The following is a 23906-nucleotide window of genomic DNA, read 5'->3' on the forward strand; positions in this document are numbered from 1 at the left end:
TCTGACTCAAAGGGAATAGCACTGTTTTTTAACCCAAAGACGGGTCATCCTGGGGTGAACAAGGCTCCTTCTCCAGGTAAGTGACACTGCAACAAACTGCAGCAAAGGTGCCCTGATTTTGTTAAGGAGTTCCAACCTGGGGGTTTGTTTCCAGATTTCGTGTTACTAGGCATTTTAAGGAATAGGTTGTTCTAGTCCAAATAATGATGACTTTCAGAATTTGATGAAATGCCATCCTGTTACTGGAATCCAGGCGTGATGTCATAGCTGATGGCAGATGTAAGAAATCTACCTGGGACATGCCACTGAATAACCTGACCGCATGAACTAAACAACAACAAAACTATGAAAGAGAAACCCATTTATCTCATTTGCCCTGTGTCTCTATAATTCCATAATCCCAAGTAAGATTCTCAAAGTTCACAGCCATCAGAATTCTAGATGTTCAAATCTAACAAGATAGTCAAAGCATATCTGGCTCAACTGACCATATCCCAAACTGCCATAGTCTGGCACTTACATTTGTCCCACAGAAAAATTAATCCCTGAACACCTCACAAGCTGTATGTCTAGAAGTCTGATTTGAATGTCATCCAAGGGGGAGGCAGGAGGTGTCTCTAGGAAATCTCTCTGCTGAGTCACCTCTCATCCAGGAATGAATCCTCCTTGCGCTCCGGTAGCTGGCACACTGACTGGCCCCTTCCCTGGGGCTTGTATTCTGCCTTTTCTAACAGGAAACAGCCCAGCGCCAATCCAAGCAATCATATCAGAGGTAGCTATCCTCAGAAACTTCTCCCGTCTTCTGTGAGCTCTGCCTTGGCAGACATCCCAAACAGAGCACATCGTCTTTTATCTCCATTTGCTTAAAACCAGGACTATGTCATTAAAAAAGAAAAAAAATTAAGCAAATATATCTTAAATGCCACCCGTGCTCAACCTAGATATGGGGTAGGACAGGGAGGTAATGGAATCATCTGAAGGTCCATGTACCAGATGGTGACATCTATTTCCGCTGTCAAACCCATATGCTCCTCTCTCTGCCAAGTCCACCACCTGCGGTAGCCTCGTGGTTTCCACCGCTCCCCACTATGCAGAACAAAACTCCTGGAGCTACACTTTGTTCACAACTACACTCATGTGGAAGAACTTTCTTCAGGCCAGAAAGTCCTGCAGTAGAAGTTAGCCCAAAATTAAGAGAACAAAGATACATTTTTTTCCTCCAGATCAAAATTAGGGGAGAAAAAGGAAGAAATTTATCAGTATGTTCCCAGCCCAAGTTAGTGTGAGCCCAAGGTAGGCTCATCCTGGGAAACGGGTTTATTTTTTATAAGCATCTAACAGCAACTGTTAGTCTATAACCAGGATTTGGCAGGGGGTAGGGGGTGGTGGGCACTAAGTCTATATAAAAATGGCATGTTTACATTTTCTGAAATGTGGCTGATTTTAGCGGGTTTAAATCCCTGACTGTTAATATTGCTTCTTTCAACTACACCATCTCCTCCTTCCCCAAGGTCCTCACTCCCTGGGGAGTTCCAGGAAGAAAGCAGGGAGGAAGCTTCTAGGGATAGATCCTTTTTGCTGCTCAAATGCTAATAAGCCTGGACTGTGGCCGGAATGATGTACTGGTAGAGCTTCCCTCCCCTCCCCCTCTCAGACACAAAGCCTCCAGGTCTGAATTGTCAGGCTTGGGAAAACAGAGATGGGAAAATCAATTATAAGCTTATGAAAGGTACTGTGAGTTCCTACTATTATGGGAACCATGCTCATCCCTTGTTTTCTTATTTCTCAGAAGTCTGCCACTAAAAAATAAAATAAAAGGAGAGGCATACACAAAATACTGCCAAGAAAACGCTGGCTCCTTCCCTCTGTGTAGATTACCCCCTAATCCCTGGGCTTCCCCACCTCCATCATGCCCCAGCCTCTTCTCCTCCCTCTCCAGTGTTTGATTCTGATCCTCTCACCCCTCCCATCCTCCCTAGATCTGGTTCCCACATTTTCTGTCCATCCTGCTAGACTTTGCTCTGTTCCAACAGCATCCATCACTTCTGCACAAGCCCTCGCCTCTTTACAGGCACTGTTTACAGACTCCCTCCCTCCCCTCCTTGACCAGGACAGTATCCTGTGCACAGGGTGGAGAGCTGGAGGGGAAACAACAAAAGGGGGACAAAGAAAGGTTTTTGAAAACTGACAGCCCTTGTGCATATAAATACTGTTGATCCTAGCATCAGACACAGACATAGAAATTGTGGTAGAGAGTTCCTTTAGTCCCTTGTGTGGCAGTGGGGAAGCTACCTGTCAAAAATAACTTCAGGCCAGGTCATTTGGGGTTGAATTTCCTTGTCAGCTAAAACTGCTAGTTGTTACCAGGTGTGGTGGCTCACACCTATAATCCCAGCACTTTGGGAGGCTGAGATGAGAGGATTGCTTGAGTCCAGGAGTTCGAGACCAACCTGGGCAACATGGCGAGACTCCATCTCTACAAAAAATAGAAAAATTAGGCATGATGGCACACCTGTAGTCCCAACTACTCAGGAGGCTGAGGTGGGAGGATCAATTGAGCCATGGAGATGGAGACTGCAGTGAGCTGTGATTATGCCGCTTCACTCCAGCCTGGATGACAAAGTGAGATCCTGCCAAAAAAAAAAAAAAAAAAAAAAAAAAACTTGCTAGCTGTTTGGATACTATTGAAGTGAACCATGCTCTTCCAAGAAAAGTCATTCTTCCAAATGACTTCTTCCCAGAACTGAGAAGATTTGAATCCAGAAAGGGGTCTGGCCATACCATTCAGCAGGCTGTTTCTACTGAGAAGATTTGAACCCAGAAAGGGGTCTGGCCATACCATTCAGCAGGCTGCTTCTACTGAGAAGATTTGAATCCAGAAAGGGGTCTGGCCACAGCATTCAGCAGGCTGTTTCTCCCTCCTGCTTTTGGTGAGAGTGTGCCTCTAGGACTATAACATGAAAGCTTAAAACTTGAAAAGAAATGCAGAGAACCTTCCCTGAGGCCTATAACATTGCTAAATCTTGCTGCACAGTAAAGTATTCTGAATGATGATTAAAATTATGTGGAGTCCTTGATTCCAACAAAGACTATTAACCAGTGTATTTTATTAAAGTGTTTCAAATGACCCCATTCCTAGAAAAGGTAATTTTTACAGCACATTTAGCCCTTTGCATAATATTTTCCTCCCCTTACCACTATTGTTTGACATGAGTGGTTGCCCCCCGACAAAAATTAAGAGAACAAAGATACATTTTTACCTTCAGACAAAAAGTAAAAAAAAAAAAAGAAAGAAATTCACCACAACTGTGTCCCATTCCTTTTTTTAGACACAGGGTCTCACTCTGTCACACAAGCTGGAATGCAGTGGCACAATCATGGCTCACTGCAACCTCGAACTCCTTGGCTCGAGTGATCCTCCTGCCTCAGCCTCCCAAGTAGCTGAGACTATAGGCAGGTGCCACCACACCTGACTAAGATTTTTTTTGTTTTAAATTTTTTTAGAGATAGGGATCTCACTGTGTTGCCCAGGATGGTCTCAAACTCCTGGCCTCAAGCAATCCTCCCACCTCAGCCTCCCGAGTGGGATTACAGGCGTGAGCCACTATGCCTGGTAACTATGTCCCTTTTATGCCTATGAACAACCAGGAAACATCTGCGTGGATTAAGTCAATGGCTGTGCATTCCCATAGGGAGATGCACCAGGGCATGCAGCCAACACATATTTGTTGAAAGAATTAATGAACGACTGAAACAGAGAGGACTGAGAGCAGTACTATCATCTAGATTCAGTCCACTTCCATAGGTAACTTAGCTATTTAGTCACCTGGAAAAGAGGAAGACATGACTGGGTATGGTGTCTCATGCCTGTAATCCTAGCAATTTGGGAGGCCAGGGTGGGAGGGTCACTTGAGCCCAGCCTGGGCAACACAGTGAAACTCTGTCTCTACAAAAAATGAACAAAATTAGCCAGGCATGGTGGTGCACACCTGTAGTCCCAGCTACTCGGGAGACTGAGGTGGGAAGATTGCTTGAGCCAGGGAGGTGGAGGCTGCGGTGAGCCATGACTGTTGCCACTGTACTATATAGCCTGGGTGACATAGTGAGATCTTGTCTCAAAAATATGAAAGACATAATTCACTGTCCTGGACTTCCAATTTCCTCTTATCCAGACAACCACCGTCTGCTATTAAATAAAGGTTATAAGGTAAAAGGAGACTGTGTTTTACATCACAGGAACAGAATAGATTGATAAATTGAAAGCCCCAATAAAAGTGGTAAGTTGTGAGAAAAATAATAATGACTCCTACAGACTTATTAACTCAAGCAAATTATTTTGACCTAAAAATGTAAATGTACATTTATTTATTCACCAAGTTCCTAGTATAAGACCAAGCTTACAATGAAACCCTGAGGAGAGTTCCACAGTCTCTCTTGCACCATCCACATAATAACTTCTTTTTTTTAAAACAGCCTCACAATATCACCCAGACTGGAGTCCAATGACATGATCGAAGTCCACCGCAACCTCCACGTCCTGGGCTCAGGCAATTCTTTCACCTCAGCCTCCCAAGACCATAGGTGCACACCACCACTCACGGCAAACTTTTCCATTTTTTTGTAAAGAGTGAGTCCAGTACTCCCTCTTTATCTTTACCCAGGCTGGCTTCTAACTCCCAGGCTCAAGTGATCTTCCTACTTCAGCCTCCCAAAGTGCTGTGATTACAGGTGTAAGCCACCACGCCCAGTCACTAACATAATTTTTAAAATGATTTCCTGTTTCCATTTCTTTATAGTAGAAGGTGGGTACACAGGAGATTGGGCACACATTTATCAGCCCTTCCTCCTCAAACCCTACTAAAATGAGAGTCACAGGATCAAAAAAGAATAACCCAAAAGGGACAAAGTGAACAGGAAAAAAGACAACAGCAAGAGAAATGCCAGAAAACAGATGCCGGCCCAGCAGGCTCAGCAGGGTTACACTTGGTGAGAGGAGGCTGCCCAAGGTAAAGGGGGTCACACTGCAGATGCTGAATGGCTTAGGAATTGCAGACCCTGAGCGGCAGCATGGTGGGGCTACATAAGGAAGATTTGCTGGTATCCTTCATAAGAATACTGAGACCCAGGTGTCTTCTTCCAACCCAGATAGAAAGGGAACTGCATCCTCTCAGCTCAAAAGGACTATAGACTTCACTCTGAGCAGGTTGAACTAGAGGCTCTGGACTCAGAGCACCAGACCACCTAAAAGTGAGGGTGAGGGTTCTTACCAAAAACAGAGAGAGGATGTAAGACTCTACAGACCGACTCACCAGACAGACCCCTGGCCTCCTTCCCTGATTAGGCTCCAAGGACACTGGCAGTTGGTTTATTCTGTCCATCAAGCCATTGGAGAACACCTCTCTACGGATACTATAAGTCTACAAATACATGGCAACTGTCAAGATCTCCGAAAAAGATGCATAGGTCCTTACTGGCACTGTGATCCAGCAAGAAACAAGCCCTGACCCCATAGCCTTCTAGGGCCTCACTTCTTTTTTTCAAGGGTTTCGCTCTGACACCTAGGCTGAAGGGGAGTGGCTCAGTCTCAGCTCACTGCAACCTCTTCCTCCAGGGCTCAAGCAATCCTCCCACCTCAGCCTCCTGAGTAGTTGGGACTACTGGCGCATGCCACCATGCCCAGCGAATTTTTGTAATTTTTGTAGAGATGGGGAACTTGCCATGTTTCCTAGGCTGGTTTCAAACTCCTGAGCTCAAGCAATCCACCGGCCTTGGCCTCCTAAAATGTTGAGATTATAGGCATGAGCTATCACCAGCCACTTTTTTTTTTAATTAATGTTTTTAGAGACAGGGGCTTGCTCTGTTGCCCAGGCTGGTGTGCAATGGTGTAAACATAGCTCACTGTAGCCTCAAACTCCTAAGCTCAAGCAATTCTCTAGCCTTAGCCTTCCAAGTAGCTGGAATTACAGGTGCATGCCACCAGGCCCAGCTAACGCTTTTTTTTTTTTTTTTTTTTTTTTTTTTACTTTTTGTAGAGACAGGGTCTCACTATGTTGGCCAGGCTGGTCTTGAAAATCCTGGGCTCAAGTAATCCTCCTGCCTAGGCCTCCCAAGTAGTTGGGACTATAAGTGCACTCCATTCACCATGCCTGGCTACCTTTTTGCATTATTTTTTTTTGGTAGAGTTGTAGAGATGGGGCTGGTCACAAACTCCTAGGCTCAAGGGATCCTCCTGCCTTGTCCTCCCAAAGTGCTGGGATTATAGGTGTGAGCCACCATGCCTGACCATAAGGCCTCACTTTTAAATATGAAAAGATGCTCAAGGATTGCCAGACATTTGAGAATAACCCCCAACATGAAAGACAAAAATGTATACAGGAGGGAAATCAAAAGCAACAGAGAGAGCAGAAGAAACCTCTTCTAAGAAACTGCTATGCCTGCCTTCAGAGGGATAACAGAACACCTTTCTTCCTCAAAACGTGTTCTATTTATCAGAATTAATTTAAAAACTACGAAGATGTAGACTTACTAAGACCAGAAAAAAGAAAAAAAAAACACAAATTTTGTAGAAACTGGAAAGGGCTCTTAGAAATTAAAGGTATGATAGAAAATTTAGACTTTTCCACCGAGCTGAAGGCTGAGAAAGTTCCCTGGAGAGTGAAACAAAATAAGCAGATAGAATATGGGAGGAGAAAAATATTCAGAAGATCAGCTTCAGAAGTCCAATACTTGAATAAAAGGAATTCTAGAAAGCAAAAACAGAAGAGATGGCCCCTTTCAGCCATGACAGAGAAACTAGTATTGGACTTACCCCTCCTACCATAAACAACTACGATCTGGACAAAATCTATGAACCAATTGTTTTCAGGCACTGGACACAGGCAGTGCAAGGCTGTGATCCTTGAAAGAAGGGAAAAACATGAAATAAATGAAATAAATAAATGAAGGCTGAAGGAATCTGTCACCTGTGGCTCTACACTACAAAACACGCTATAAAAAGTATTTTGGGTTGAAAGGAAATGATGGAAAATCAGGATCTTCAGGAAAAAATAAGGAACACCAGAAATGATAAATATGTAGGTAAATATTTTTAAAGAATCTTTTTTCTGCTTCTTCTGATTTTCTTAAAAGACAACTAACTGTCTAAAGCAAAACTAATAACTTTGTGTTGTGGAGTATATAATGTAGATTGAAATAAATATATGACAATTATAGCACAAAAGATGGAAGGAATAGACTTTATACTGTGACAAGTGTTTTACATTTTATGTAAAGTGGCACAATATTAATTCTAAATGGACTATGATAACTTAATAATGTATAGTGTAATCCCTAGAGAAACCACTAAAAAAAAATACGACGAGGTATAGATACAAATCCAACAGAAGACATAAGATGGAAAGCCAAAGATATTTGATTAACCCAAAAGAAGGCAAAAAAGGTGGAACGGAGGAACAACGAAACAGCAACAAAACCAGATGGGACAATCAGAAATGAAGACAATACGCTTCAACACAAATTATCAATATTATGTCAAATGTCAGTGGACTACACACTATGCAAATAAACTAAACACAATAATCAAGAAGCATAAATTGTCAGACTGAATATAAAAACAAGATCCAACTATATACTACCTGCAAAAACACACTTTAAATAAAAAGACAGAGACAGGCAGAAACTAAAAGGATTGAGATACACACACACACACACACACACACACACACACACACACACTTTGCAAACAGTATGCATAAGAAAGCTTGAGTGGCTACATTCATATCAGACAAAGTAGATTTTAAGATAAGTATTACAGAGAAAGAATGACATTTCATAATGATAAAAGGATCAACTCATCAGGGAGATGTACTCAGAGCTTCAAAATATATAAACAAAAATCAACAGAACTAAAGAAATAGAAATAAATGCACAATAATGGTTGGAGATTTTAATAAACCTTTCTCATTAGTTGACAGAATAAACAGACAAAAAATATCATTTGGAACACAGAGGAATTCAACAATACTATCAACCAAGTTAACCTAGTTGACATTTATAGCACATTACAACCAACAATTGCAGAATGCGCATCATTTCCAATGGCACATATTACATTCACTAAGATGTACCACATGCTGAACCCTAAATCAGTCTTAACATATTTTAAAAGATTTAAGTCATACAAAGTATGTTCTCTGACAAAATAAAATTAGAAATCAGTTTTTAACAAGATAGCTATAAAACTTCCCAAGCACTTTGAAATTAAGCAGCAAACTTCCAAATAACCTGTGGGTTAAAGAAGAAATTGCAAGAAAAACTTAGAAACTATGTTTTTAATTGAATGATGAAAACCTACTCAATCAAAATATGTAGAATTCAGCTAAAACAGTGCTTAAAGGGAATTTTATAGCTTTAAGATTGTTTTAAGTTTAAAATATGATCAAATTTCCTTCCTTAGGAAGCTAAAAAACTGAAGGGCAAATTAAACTCCTGCTAAGTAGCAGGAAGGAAATAATAAAGCTAAGAGAGAGAATCAATAAACTAAAAAGTTAACAAACAGTAAAGGCAATCAAAGAAATCAAAAGTGGTTCTCTGAAAAGATTAATAAAGGTGATAATCCCACAGACCAGCTGACAAGAGAGAGTGAGAGAGGGATGGAGGGAGAGAGAACACAAATTAACAATGTCAGGAATAAAAAAGGGAACATCACTATAAATCTTATAGACATTTTCAATAACAAAACAAAATTATAAACGAATGGTCAATACATTCAATGATTAAATAGATAAATTCCTTGAGAAACATAACTTATCAAACCTGACTCAGTAAAACTGAATTTGTAACTGAAAATCTTCCACAGAGAAAACCCTAGGCCCAGATGCTTTCACTAGTATAGTCTATCAAACATTCAAGTTAGAAATAATACCAATGTAATACAAGTTCTTTAACAAAGTAGAGATAGGATAATTTCCAACTTATTTTATGACATTAGAACAAAATAAAATTTCAGGAAAAGAACATGATGCAAAAATCTTTAACAAAATATTGGCAAATCAAATCTCACATTATATAAAAAAGATAAAATATCATAACTAAGTGGGGTTTATTTTAAAATAAAATGCTGGTTTAATATTTGAAAACCGATTAATGTAATTCATCACATTAACATGACAAATTGATCTACGTGTATAAATTGATCTGTAGATTCTGCACAATCACAGTCAAATTTCCAGCAAGATTTTTTGCAAAAATTCATCCGCTGATTCCAAGATTTATGTGGAAATGCAAAGAACCTAAAATAACTAAAACAAATTTGGAAAGAAAAAAAAGGACACAGTTGGAGAACTTATATTACTTTATTTTCAAGACTTACCATAAAGCTATAGCAATCAATACAGTGTGGGATTGGCATAAAGATAGACACATTTTAAAATAAATTAGGGATGTTAAAAAAAGACACACACATATATATACCATTGAAACAGAATAAATAATTCAGAAGTAGATCCACACATACATGATCAATTGATTTTCAACAAAGATGCCAAAACAATTTAATGGGGAAGGGATAAGATTTTCAATGAATCGTACTGGAATAATTGAATAGCCATATGCAAGAAAATAAATCTTGAAGCCCAGCACTGTGGAGTGCCTCCGTAGTCCCAGCAATTTGGGAGGCTGAAGCAGGAGGATGGCTTGAACCAAGGAGCTCAAGACCAGCCTGGGAAATAGCAATACTTTATATTAAAAATTTTAAAAAATGAGACCTGACCCTTACCTCACACTATATACAAAACTAATTTGAAGGCTGGGCACAGTGGCTCATGCCTGTAATCCCAGCACTTTGGGAGGCCAAAGCGGGTGGATCACTTGAGGTCAGGAGTTTGAGACCAGCCTGGCCAAAAGAGTAGAACCCTGTCTCTACTAAAAATACAAAAATTAGCTGGGTATGGTTGCAGGCACCTGTAATCCCAGCTACTCAGGAGGCAGAGACAGAAGAATCGCTTGAACCTGGGAGGTGGAGGCTGCAGTAAGCCAAGACTGAGTCATTGCACTCCAGTTTGGGCGACAGAGCAAGACTCCATTTCAAAAATGAAAGAAAGAAAGAAACTCATTTGAGATGGATCATAGACCTAAATACAAGAGCTAAAATTATAAAGCTTCTAGAAGAAAACTTAAGAAAAAAAATCTTAGTGACCTTGGGTTTAACAAAGATTTCTTAAATACAACATAAACACAAAGTATAAAAAGGAAAATATCAATAAATTGGACTTCATCGCATTTAATTTTTCTTTTCTTTTTTTTCGAGACAGAGTCTTACTCTGTCACCCAGGCTGGAGTGTGCAATGGCACGATCTTGGCTCACTGCAACCTCTGCCTCCCGGGTTCAAGCAATTCTTTTGCTTCAGCCTCCCTAGTAGCTGGGATTACAGACATGTGCCACCATGCCAGGCTAATTTTTTTTTTTTTTTTTTTGTATTTTTAGTAGAGACAGGGTTTCACCGTGTTAGCCAGGATCGTCTCAATCTCCTGACCTCGTGATCCGCCCGCCTTGGCCTCCCAAAGTGCTGGGATTATAGGCGTGAGCCACCACGCACAGCCTAATTTTTCTTTTTGAGAGGGGGTCTCACTATGTTGCCCAGTCTGGTCTTTAACTCCTGACCTCAAGCGATCTGCCCACCTCAGTCTCCCAAAGTGCTGGGATTATAGGCGTGAGCCACCACACTCAACCTTCATCACATTTAAAAAACGTTTGCTCTTCAAAAGATAATGTTAAGAAAATTAAAAGGCAACCTATAGACTAGGAGAAAATATTTGTAAAACATATATTCAACGAATAATTTTTATCTAGAATTTAGAAGAAACTCTCATGGCCAAGCACGGTGGCTCATGCCTGTAATCCCAGCACTTTGGGAGGCTGAGGAGGGCAGATCACGAGGTCAGGAGTTCGAGACCAGCCTGACCAACATGGTGAAACCCTGTCTCTACTAAAAATACAAAAATTAGCCAGGCATGGTGGTGTACATCTGTAATCCCAGCTACTCAGAAGGCTAAGGCAGGAGAATTGCTTGAACCTGGGAGGCAGAGGTTGCAGTGAGCTGAGATCACACCACTGCACTCCAGCCTGGTCGACAGAGCAAGACTCCGGCTCAAAGAAAAAAAGAAACTCTTACAACTCAATACCAAGAACACAGACAATGTACTAAGAAAATGCACAAAAGATTTGAAGAGGCATTTCACCAAAGAAGATATACAGGCCAGGCACAGTCACGCCTATAATCCCAGCACTTTGGGAGGCCAAGGAAAGTGGATCACTTGAGCTCAGGGATTCAAGACCATCCTAGACAACATGGTGAAATCTTATCTCTACTAAAAACACAAAAATTAGCTGGGCATAGAGGTGTGCACCTGTGGTCCCAGCTACTTGGGGAGCTGAGGTGGGAAGATTGCTTGAGCCTGGGCAGTGGAGGTTGCAGTGAGCTGAGATTGAGCCACTGCCCTCCAGACTGGGCAACACAGCAAGACCCTGTCTCAAAAATACACACACACACACACACACACACACACACACACACACACACATTGTAAATAATCACTTGAAAAGATGCTCAATATCCTATGTCACTAGAGAAAAGCAAATTAGAACTGAAATAAGGTATCAATTTTGTTACTACCCATGAAGATGTCTTAATTTTAAAGACTGTCCATAGCAAGTGTTGGTGAGAATATGGGACAATCACAGCTCTCAAACTGGGAAACAGTTTGGTAGTTCCTTAAAAATTTAGACATGGGAGTTAAATGATGAGAACAAATGGACACACAGAAGGGAACAATACACACTGGGCCCTGCTGGAGGATGAAGGGTGGGAGGAGGGAGAGGATCAGGAAGAATAACTAATGGATACTAGGTTTAATACCTGGGTGATGAAACAATCTGTACAACAAACCCCCATGACACCAATTTACCTATGTAACAAACCTGCGCATGTACCCCTGAACTTAAAATAAAAGCTAAAAAAAAACAAAAAAAAAGTTGAACATACACCTACCATATGACTCAGCCATTCCACACATAGGTTTTTATCCAAAAGAAATGGAAACATATGTTCACACAAAGACCTACAGAAGAATGTTCACAGCAGCTTCATTTGAAATATGCAAAAAGTAGAAAAAATAACTGTTCATCTATAAGCGAATGAATAAGCCACTGGTGACATATCCATACAACAGAACACTACTCAACAATAAAAAGAAATGAACTGTTGCTATACTTAAAAACATGGATGAATATCTAATTACACTGAGTTTAATAAGCCAGACAAAAGAAAATGTACATATTGCATGATTCCATTCATGCAAAATTCTAGAAAATGAAAACTAATCTACAATGACAGAAAGCAGATAAGTGGTTGCCCAGAGATTGGGCAGCAAGAGAGAGGGATGATGAATATTTTGAATATCTTGATTATGGTGATGGTCTTATAGATATATGCAGATGTCAAAATTTACCAAATTGCTCACTGTAATATGTGCAGTTCATTATATGCCAATTACCTTTCAATAAAGATATGGGGAAAAACAAAACAAAATAAAATAAAATGGTAATACATCATGATGAGGTTGTGTATATCTCTAGAATGCATGGTTGAGTTGACATTTGCAAATTAATTTATGAAATTCATCACATTAACATCATAAAGGAGAAAAGCTATATAATCAACTCCACAGAGGCAGTAAACAGAAATAGTAAATCTTCAGAAAAATAATAAGAAAATATCACAATTTAAAGTCATGAGCTTCTAGGTTGAAAGGATTCACTGAGTATAACATAATGAAGGGGAAAAAAAAAACTTCATTCTAAAGCACATTATTGTAAAATTTCAAAAGAGAAAGGAAAAGGAGAATATCCTAAAAACTTCCAGAGAGAACCAAAAATGTCATACAATAAAGGAGCAGGAATCTAAAGATGGAGAACAGAGTCAGCCAAAAGGACTGGGAATCAGAACAGATTTGGGGTTTCTCAACACAACCTAATGCTAGAAGAGAACAAAGCCCTCAGAATGCTAAACAATAATATTCTTATATATCCTAAAAACCATTTCGTCTGTACCCCTTTCTCAAAAATATGCTGAAGAGTTTGGTTTGTTGTTGTTTTTTCACCAAAACAAGGAACTATATCTAGAAAGATGTTTTAAATATGGCAACCCGAGGACAGGAGAGGAAGACAAAAGAATCCCCAGCATGAAGGCAAGGATGTCCTCCAGGCAGCAGCTGTGCAGCTGATCTAGCGAATGACCAGACCAGTTGGTAGCAGAAAGATGAAAGGTACTAACTGGGATGTTTTCAAGAAAAAAAACATGGAATTGACATAATACAGTATCTGATGCCTTTAAGCATTGTGTTATTTATACTTTTTAATTTTCTGAAAATTTTGATTTTTAACATGTTAAAGACCTTTCTGGTGCAGAGAGACTGTACCTTCAAGATTAGCCAATTCTGGCTGGGTTCAGTGCCTCACACCTGTAATCCCAGCACTTTGGGAGGCCAAGGCAGGCGACTCACTTGAGATCAGGAGTTCAAGACTAGCCTGGCCAACATGCAAAATCCTGTTTCTAACAAAAATACAAAAAAAAAAAAAAAATTAGCTGGGCGTCATGGCACATTCCTGTAATTCCAGCCACTTGGGAGGGTGGGGCAGGAGAATCACTTGAACCTGGGAGGTGGATGTTGCAGTGAGCGGAGATCATGCCACTGCACTCCAGCCTGGGTGACAGAGTGTGACTCCGTCACAAAAAAAAAAAAAAAAAAAAAAAAAAAAAAATTAGCCAATTCTTAGAGATAGCAAAGGGCTCAGCAAATCTTCTATATGCAAACTAACCAAAGCCAAGCCCTGCCCCCTCTACCTGACCTCTACATCCCAGGAGGCAGAGTCCTCTGCCTTAGTCATCCCAGGGTCAGGTACTAGGCACTAAGGACCATCCCTAGTGTTTACAGCTTGCAGAAATTACTCAAACTAGCCAGTCCTAAACTGTTTACCCCGTCTTGCCATTCCTGAGGCACTGGCCTGGCTCTTCCCTGGCTACTTCTGCCTCCAGAGAACACTGGAGCTTCCCCATGTGGCCCCACATGGCCCCACATGGCCCCACTATAAAACTGGAGCTATATGCAAAAAAAAAAAAAAAAAAAAAGGCAGCTAAAAGAAGTGCAAGCAGTTGCCTCTAGGAGCAGGGAAAGGCAAGAAGGCAGGGGTCTACTGTTTTGGTGGGTTGTTTTGTCTTGTACTTACAGTGCATTACTTTCAAAGCATTAATTAACTTTTTAAACTATGTAGATGTGTTACTTTGATTTTAACAAAAAATGACTCTCTTTGCAGTCGTAATTCATTAGTTGGTACAATATTTAATTAAATTTCTGAGTGCAGTCACAAGGACAGCACAAACAGGTTTGGGAACAACTGATTCTCAAAAATGGACCACTTGGTCAGGTGCAGTGGCTCACACCTATAATCCCAGCACTTTGGGAGGCCAAGGCAGGTGGATCACCTGAGGTCGGGAGTTCAAGACCAGCCTGGGCAACATAGTGAAACTCCATCTCTACAAAAATACAAAAATTAGCTGAGCATGATGGCAGGTGCCTGTAATCCTAGCTACTCAGGAAACTGAGGCGGGAGAATTGCTTGAACCTGGGAGGCGGAGGGTGCAGTGAGCCAATGGGATCACACCATTGCACTCTAGCCTGGGGAACAGAGTGAGACGCCGTCTGAAAAAAATAAAAAATGTATTTAAAAAATGGACCACTTAAGTGGATGTATGAGGGTTGACGAGAGAGAAACCTCACAGCTGTGCATAGTCAGCATGCCAAGTGCTTTTGGTCGTATGTTTTACAGAAGGACTACAGAGCACTGGTTAATCTGGTAAATCGTTTAAACTTAGGACAGTTAATAGAGCTCCTACTGTAATTAATCCAGATAATAAAAGAGGATGAAATAAAACAGCCTTAATCCATCTACTTTTGCTACCCTGTCCTTTTCCCATGGGTTAGATAGAAGAAATACTACAAGGAACAGAGCTCAAGCTCATCCTTCTCAGGGTCATTCAGTTTGCCCGGAAATATTAACCCTCTTGAGGGAAATCTGGAAATTAGGATAAATTAAAGCCCTTTTGAAGGGCAGACTATCTTACATATCCTTTGGCTTAATCCACAAAATGAGTTGGAAAGGTGTCAAAAGAGATAACAAAGCAAAATCTGCCTTTCGTACTATGATGGACCTGATTTAATTTCAGTAACTAGATTTATTCCATTATTGCCTCCATCTCCTTTGCAGTTTGCGTAAGTCCTAAGCACTATACCTGTAAGCATTACAAGAGAAAATGCACAGCCGAGATTTCAAAACAGGACCTGAGACACGGCCTCCTATGTCTGTGCTGAGGAGGCTTGCAGGAAATCTTGGTTTCAAAGTCACCATCTTACCTGCTGCCGTCAATGAAGCCTTCAGGTTTTGAGTACCTTAGATTGCTAATTACTAGAAAAATGGAGAAGGATATATACAGCTACATTTTCCACAAATCAATCAACTGCTGATCTCTTTGCTGTGCTATTTTGAGCAATAATCTACAAATATATTGCAGCGTAAGGGGAATCTGTTTCTTGCTCTTTTACTTGGACTCAATTCTGAAACACTTAGAAAGATTAGATCCATCCAACTCTATCACTTGCTGAGCCCACAGGGCTGTGACAGCCCTTCCTGACGATAAATTGTCAAAATTTCCTTCACAGCTGAAACTAGAAAACCAAGTGAGGCAGAAATTGGCTTTTAACATAGAGCCATTAAATGATTTTTACCTTTTGCTGTGCTCTGAATGTTTATGTCCCACCCACCAAATTCATACGCTGAAATCGTAACGCCCAAAGTGATGGTATTAGACAGTGAGACCTTGTGGAGATGATGAGACCATGGAGGTGGGATGCCCACAGGTACCTTTCTCAAAGAGGCCCAAGGGAGCACTTTAGACCCTTCTACCATGAGGAGACACAGTGAGAAGGTGCCGTCTGTGAAGCAGAAAGCAGGTCCTCACCAGATACTGAATCTGCCAGTGACTTGATCTTGGACTTCCCTGCCACCAGAGCTGTGAAAATCAACTTCCATTGTTTATAAATTACTTAGTCTAGCCCAAACTGACTAAGAAACCATTCCATATGTAGATTCAGATGGGAGGGGCAATTTGCATCTTCTGAAAGGCCACCCCCTTTATGGCCTTTGCAAATCAACTCAAAATAAATATCATCTTTATTCTTCAGAAGCCCCTAGGCTACTTTCTTCCTTGGAGTCAGTAACTCATGGAGTGTGACTCTGGTCCAGACACATAAACGTCCCCTTGGTTGAGTTTCATGAAGAATTCTAGGCCAGCATGGTGGCTCACGCCTGTAATCCCAACATTTTGGGAGTCTGAGTTGGGTGGATTGCTTGAGCTCATGAGTTTGAAACCAGCCTTGGTAACATGGCAAAGCACCATCTCTACAAAAAATATAAAAATTAGCTGGGCATGGTGGCATATGCCTGCAGTCCCAGCTACTCAAGGAGGGGGTGGGGGTAAGGCTGGAGGATCACTTGAACCCAGGAGCTCAAGGCCGTAGTGAGCCGAGGTTGTGCCACTGTACTCCAGCCTAGGCGACAGAGTGAGACCCTGTCTGAAAAAAAAGAGAGACTTCTTCCCCATCGTGTGGCCACATTGCTAATATCTGGGCCCTACCTCTGGCCATTGTCAAGTGCAAGATCCATCAGCACTTGTTCTCAGCACTGTTTTTGGTGGGCCTGAACTGTTCATTTAAGATGGGAAAATCTAATTTTTTAAAACCATCATTGTTTGAACCCAAGAGAAGCCCATGACAGTTTTCTCCTCTTATGTCAGGCCACTTTATTCTTCATGTTGTAGTACACAGGTCAGAAGTATTGAAAGTAATGGCAGGCCAGGCATGGTGGCTCACACCTGTAATCCCAGCACTTTGGGAGGCCAAGGCAGGCAGATCACGAGGTAAGGAGATCGAGACCATCCTGGCTAACACGGTGAAACCCAGTCTCTACTAAAAATACAAAAAATTGGCCGGGCGCGGTGGCTCAAGCCTGTAATCCCAGCACTTTGGGAGGCCGAGGCGGGTGGATCACGAGGTCAGGAGATCGAGACTATCCTGGCTAACATGGTGAAACCCCGTCTCTACTAAAAATACAAAAAACTAGCCGGGCGTGGTGGCGGGCACCTGTAGTCTCAGCTACTTGGGAGGCTGAGGCGGGAGAATGGCGTGAACCCGGGAGGCGGAGCTTGCAGTGAGCCAAGATCACGCCACTGCACTCCAGCCTGGGAGACACAGCGAGACTCCGTCTCAAAAAAAAAAAAAAAAAAAAAAAATACAAAAAATTAGCCAAGCATGGTGGCATGCACCTGTAGTCCCAGCTACTCAGGAGGCTGCGGCAGGAAACTCCCTTGAACCCGGGAGGCGAAGGTTACAGTGAGCGGAGATCGCACCACTGCACTCCAGCCTGGGAAACAGAGCAAGACTCCATCTCAAAAAAAAAAAAAAAAAAAAAAAAGGAAAGGAAAGGAAAGGCAAAAACCACAATTACTTTTGCACCAACCTAATGGAAGTGATCTGTGTTTATGCTTTTCTATAGATAACCATTCCTATCACTTCAGCTATATTGGATGTCTTCCTTACCTTATTTTTCACCCTCCTCCACAACTCCTACCTTCCCAACAATTTTTTTTTAAATTGAGATGGGGTCTCACTGTGTCATCCAGGTTGGAGTGCAGTGGCATGATCTTGGCTCACTACAACCTCCACCTCCTAGGCTCAAGCAATCCTCCCACCTCAGTCTCCTCAGTAGCTGGGACCACAGGCAAGCACCACCATGCCTGGCTAATTTTTTATATTTTTGGTAGAGATGGGGTTTCACCATGTGGCCCAGGCTGGTCTTAAACTACTGAACTCAAGCAATCACCCACCTCGGTCTCCCAAAGTGCTGAGATTACAGGCATGAGCCTCCAACAACAATTTTGAGCTTTATTACACAGTGAGGAAGACTGTTGAGTTACTGAATGTTTTTCTAACTGAATTCCACATCTTCTCAAGCCCTGTTAAACCAGGGGCCCCAGAGAGGTACCTCAGTGTCAGAGCAGTTGCCATTCAGAGCCTCGATGTTTGGATCCCTCCAGTCTTCTGACAGTGAAGGGATGTAATTGTCTGTCAGAGCATCCCAGACCCTGTAAACAAAGAGAAGCTCTCATTAACGCACATCTGTGGCCTGGCCCCGCCTGGAGGAAGGAAGAGCTGGGCTGGGAGAGGAGAGAGGCTTCTGTGTGTGCCAGGCTGAGATCATCTGCCTTCCAGCATGCAGGGGCAAAGCAGCTTAAAAACTGAATCAGAGGCACATCCAGGCCGGGCGCGGTGGCTCAAGCCTGTGATCCCAGCACTTTGGGAGGCCGAGACGGGCGAATCACGAGGTCAGGAGATCGAGACCATCCTGGTTAATACGGTGAAACCCCGTCTCTACTGAAAAGTACAAAAAACTAGCCGGGCGAGGTGGCGGGCGCCTGTAGTCCCAGCTACTTGGGAGGCTGAGGCAGGAGAATGGCGTGAACCCGGGAGGCGGAGCTTGCAGTGAGCTGAGATCTGGCCACTGCACTCCGGCCTGGGCGACAGAGCGAGACTCCGTCTCAAAAAAATAAAAAAAAAACAGAGGCACATCCAGGGGAGAAAGTCCATGGAGCCTGGCCAGGGGCTTCAGTGTGAAAGGTGTTTGCTTGAGGGAAGAGGAATTTCCTACCATTGAGATACAAATGGCAGCGTCTATAATCAAACCGCCTCTGGCTCTGAAAATACATCTGCCCCTCATCCAAATAGCTCATGTTTCTGAATCTAAGAGATGCCCATGTTTCTTTTCCTATGGGCAGAGAGAGAGAGAGAGAGAGACAGAGAAAGGGAGAGAGAGGAACATAGAGACAGAGAGATTTGGGCAGTTTTTCTGGCTGAATCTCATTAAGATCAGAATCATTATCTAGTTTACAACCATTTCAGTTTCAGAGGTCTGCAATCTAAATGATCAGGAATTCCCTCCTTGACATCTAATGTAGGTAAGGGAATAATGCCAATGCTATGAGTGCTTACTTGCTACCCAAAACGTTCTGTCAAACCCACGGGTTGCTAGATCCTGCCCTCTAGCAATGTCGAATCTAAATCCTGCATTGTGTCATTCCAACATCACGGACACTCTAAGGTAAATACTGTGTATAAAAGAAACCAATAAATACACCTCTGTCTACACAATTCATTTTTAGTGGGGAAAGATGGGGCTACATTTATTACATTTCTTTTTAAAATTCTGATATGTACATTACAAGAAAGAATTTCTACAATTCTTATTCCTTATTTCAGAAAAATTTCTTAGGAAAAAAAAGGAGGGAGTTCAGGGAAAATTTCAGAGTCACAAACACTCACACATCAGGAAGATACATGAATTATTCAACACCAAGTGATTAATGTAAATCAGTAAACAAAGTCCTTAAGATAATGACTGCCATGGAAGCCAATGGCACCTGAATTAATATTAATGAGGCCAGGCGCGATGGCTTACGCCTGAATCCCAGCACTTTGGAAGGCGAAGATGGGCAGATCCCTTAACTCCAGGAGTTTAAGACGAGACTGGCCAACATGGTGAAACCCTGTCTCTACAAAAAATACAAAAATTAACCGGGAGTGGTGGCATGGGCCTGTAGTCCCAGCTACTCGAGAGGCTTGAAGTGGGAGGATAGCCTGGTGCGTGGGAAGAACCTTAGGAAGTCAAGGCTGCAGTGAGCCATGATTGTGTCACTGCTCTCCAGCCTGGGTGACAGAGCAAGACACTGTTTCAAAAAACAAAACAAAAACAAACAAACAAAAAACGAAAACTAAAATATTAGATAATGATAAATTAGGGCTCTATGCTGCAATCTCCTTCAGGTGTCTATGCATGTCAAACACAAATTATACCTGTGAGAACAAGATTTTAAAAACAAGCAAGTGTGTATATATATATACAAGCGCACAGATACTTGAAATGAGAAAGTAACGAGGGCACTATTAACTAAACAAAATGCCCATATATCACATCACATTCCTGATTTTGTTTATGTCAGGAATGCAGCATGATATATGGGTGTATAAGCAAAAAGACTTTCTTAGCGCACAATGCATATAATTGGTGATGGAACAAATAAAAGGAACCCAAGAAAACACAATTTAATGGCAGTGCTTGGGGCATCTGCTTATTCATTATTTTCCTACCATTACAAGAAAACACTTTGAAGAGAACTCATCAAGTACTCATTAGCCATCTACTCAGCAGGATTCCAGAGCAGACTTCTTAAACCATGGGTGATATCCTAATCTCCATCAGGCACTATTAGAGCTGCATTAATCCAGGCTAATTCTAAATCCAAGTGCCATTAGCATTCTAGAGCCAAGAAGCAAATAGGATTTGCTTTCTCCAAGACAAAACTCCAAGGCACCACACCCGCTGGAAAGGTCACTGTAGGACTGCTCTTTACATCACTGCATTACATTCTCTGCTGCAAGATTGAACATGCATACAGGCACTGACCTTCAGATTCGTCCCTGCAGGAAGCGCCTGCAGAAATGAAATTCAGCAAAGCCCAAAATAGGCAGGAGCCTTTTGTCTCTCTCCCGGGCTGGAGGGAAGCTGAGAACTTTAACGAACTACACACTTTCCAATGACCTTGAGACTATTTACATCCTTAAAGTGATAAGCAGGAGCTCTCTCGGGATCACTTAGAGTGCCTGCTTTTCTCATCTGAGCCTTTGCTGATAAGCTTTGAATTTTATCTTCTGATTCTAGATTTTTAGTGACAATTCCCTAAACTTATTTTCTCAGGATTTCAAGCCATCCTCATTCTCTTTCATATTTTGCCCAGGTTTCCTTTTTCCTTGCTGACATAACTTTTTATCCTTTGAAGTTTATAAACAAGCTTTAAGATAAAGCAGCTTTCATCTCCTTGTAATCACTTGCATACCCTTTCCATACTTATCCAGTGTCCATTTAACAATAACAATATCTGTCAACACTTGCTGGGCACTTACTATGAGCCAGGTACTATTCTAAACTGGATTCTAAGCATGGATTAATTCATTCATTCTTTACAACACTTATACAAGGCAGATGCTAATGAGAAAAAAGTTGAAACATAGTAAAGTTAATTCATTTGTCTCAGCTCACACTGCCAGTAATGGTAAAAGTGGGATTTGAACTCAGGCAGCAAGGCTACAGAGCCCATATTCCTAACCACTTAACAATTCCAACTCTTTATGAATTATGTAATTGGCATCGGCATGGGCATCAGAATAATATACCAAGTTCCTAATCATAACCTAGGAGAGCAGTTTAGAAACTGGCTCTGCGTGAAAATTAGCTGGGTGTGGTGGTGCACACCTGTAATCTCAGCTACTTGTGAGGCTGAGGCAGGAGAATCGCTTGAACCCAAGAGGGTTGCAGTGAGCCGAGATCGTGCCATTGCACTTCAGTCTGGGCGACAAGAGTGAAACTCCATCTCAAAAAAAAAAAAAAAGAAAAGAAAAGAAAAGAAAGAAAAGAAAAGAAACTGGCTCTGTGTGAAAAACCCATACCTACAATAATCCTGAACATTGTGCTTTCATGGATCTACAGAAGGAGGAATGACAAAGGTAGCAGGGGTGCATGGCCACTTTCTGTGTAAATCTCCAGTGCAGGGAAGGGCACAAGGAAGGCACAAGCAGAACGCTGGCAGCCAGCAGCCTCAGCGACAGAGGAGCCGATGCAGCCAGGGCAGGGGAAACAGCTTTCTCTGAGGAAGAGGATGGGAAGGGCTGTCTATCCCATCATATATCCCATTATTAGCAGGGTTCTTGGGAGTGTGCATCGCCCCTTTTGTGAGTACCTGGAGGTGGACTGTAAAGTTTTACTTCCCTGAGAAGCATCCTGCTATTTACTCTTACCTTGGGGAAAGAAGACTTTGAAAGCTATCTCCTCTATCATTCATCAGAGAACAAGATCAAACAGGTTGCCTCAGTTCCTATCATTATGCTTCCATGACACCTGAGATTCAATTTGCTCTCTCCATCCCTATATAACAGAAAAGGCTTTTTCAGATGCATATTTTATAGCTTGGGCTTAGGTGCCTACAGAATGGACCTAAGTATCTTTCGCCACAGAGAGCAGGGGCTTTGGGAAAGGCTGCTGGCAGAGTATGAGCAAACCCAGTGGAGGAGGGTGGAGACTGGGGGGTGCCAGGACACGTGTACAAATAGCTCCAGGGCCTAGAACTGGCAACATAGCCATCAGGGTTCTATCAGTCCTGACACACACGCAAACCCTTATACACCTATTTCTGACAGTATGGCAGGCAGCTTAAAGGGCTTATTAGAATTCTAACTTACTGACATTTCCCTCAAGCCTGGCTACTTCCCTTGTCTAGTGTTTTGCTGGTGTCCAGTCATGCCAACACCCACACCCACATGTGTATTAATTTGAGTACACTTTTATACTTTATGTTTAGAAAGTATAAATTGTGGCCGGGCACGATGGCTCACACCTGTAATCCTAGCACTTTGGGAGGCTGAGGCGGGCAGATTGCCTGAGCTCAGGAGTTCGAGATCAGCTTGGACAACATGGTGAAACCCCATCTCTACTAAAATACAAAAAAAAAAAAAATTAGTCCAGCGTGGCGGTGTGCGCCTGTAGTCCCAGTTACTCAGGAGGCTGAGGCAGGAGAATTGCTTGAAACCAGGAGGCGGAGGTTTCAGTGAGCCAAGATCGTGCCACTGCACTCCAGCCTGGGCAACAGAGTGAAACTCCGTCTCAAAAAAAAAAAAAAAAAAAAGAAAGTAGAAATTATTATTATCAGCACATTAATGCCTTTGCTCAACTTTCTAGATGTCTTCAAATGCTTAAATAGAATCAATACTATATCTGCTTTCTATAAGGGGTAACTGAACCTCTAAAAAGAGAATTAAATTTTCTAAAAAATCAGTTATGTGTAACTTTCCCTAGCTCACTATTTGGTATTGACTTGTCTTCAACATGTAGTATATCTGCTGACAGGCAGTTTATTGTCTGCACTTTCTTTTTAACATCACCTTTAACAATTCTGTCTGAAGAACAGGAAACAGCCATTGCATGGTTAGCCGCTCTGTCTTAAGGGTACTTGTAAGAGGGCTGACAGGGATCCCCAGTGACGTAAGAGGTAAGCTGAGAGCCATCCATTTCCATTCTGTAGTGGCCCCTAAGAGGCTCTGACCTCCAGCCCCAATCTCTTATGGCAAAGGAAGAGGGTGATCACATAGACCCAAAGAAGAGATTCTGGGATGTTTCCTGATTTCAAAACCAAAAAATATGTATTCAAATCTGACTCTCCTTTAATGCCTAGAACTTCCATGCCTGACAAATCAGAGATAAGTTGACAAATCTTAGCCAACTCTCCTCTTGGTTAAATAGTTCCAAATGAAGACTAAAGAAAAGAAAGCTTCTAAGGGAGTCACTACATTTGTTCTATGATTTGTGCTGTCTTTAAGGAGGCAGTTTAACCACGTATTTCCCTGCTTTTGTTTTAAGCTTCTATTATTTACTTCTAACCCATCCATAGCACTTTTAACTCATTTGTGGATGAAACAGCCCTCTAAATACTAGACCTGAACAAGTTTATGACAATAACATTAGAGCTTTGTTCAGAAGTGTAGTCAGGTGAGATATTAAATCATCCTTTTCCTTTACTTAGCCATAATTTCAAAGTTGAAATATTTGGATAGTGTCTATGAAACAAGGTGTGTAACAGAATTCTGATTTTTATTTTAAATTGTAAAGAGGGGTTAGAACTGAATGCCTGGAA

The 23906-nt window shown here is 41.8% G+C and overlaps 1 protein-coding gene across 6 annotated transcripts in view; it reads right to left on the reverse strand.

The window, feature by feature from the left end:
• Window positions 1-23906, reverse strand: part of LOC105476260 (fasciculation and elongation protein zeta 1) — a 51730-nt gene that overhangs the window by 18672 nt on the left and 9152 nt on the right. For all 6 annotated transcript variants that reach the window (XR_011611252.1, XR_011611250.1, XR_011611251.1 and 3 more), the window contains exon 3: window positions 18155-18254. Coding sequence is in view for 3 of the 6 variants with exons in the window: in XM_011732017.3 (XP_011730319.1) it covers window positions 18155-18254 (100 nt within the window). In the remaining 3 variants the exon portion in view is untranslated. The remainder of the gene's footprint in view (window positions 1-18154; window positions 18255-23906) is intronic.

This window comes from Macaca nemestrina, chromosome 12 (assembly GCF_043159975.1).
Source record: "Macaca nemestrina isolate mMacNem1 chromosome 12, mMacNem.hap1, whole genome shotgun sequence".
Lineage (NCBI taxonomy): Eukaryota > Metazoa > Chordata > Mammalia > Primates > Cercopithecidae > Macaca > Macaca nemestrina.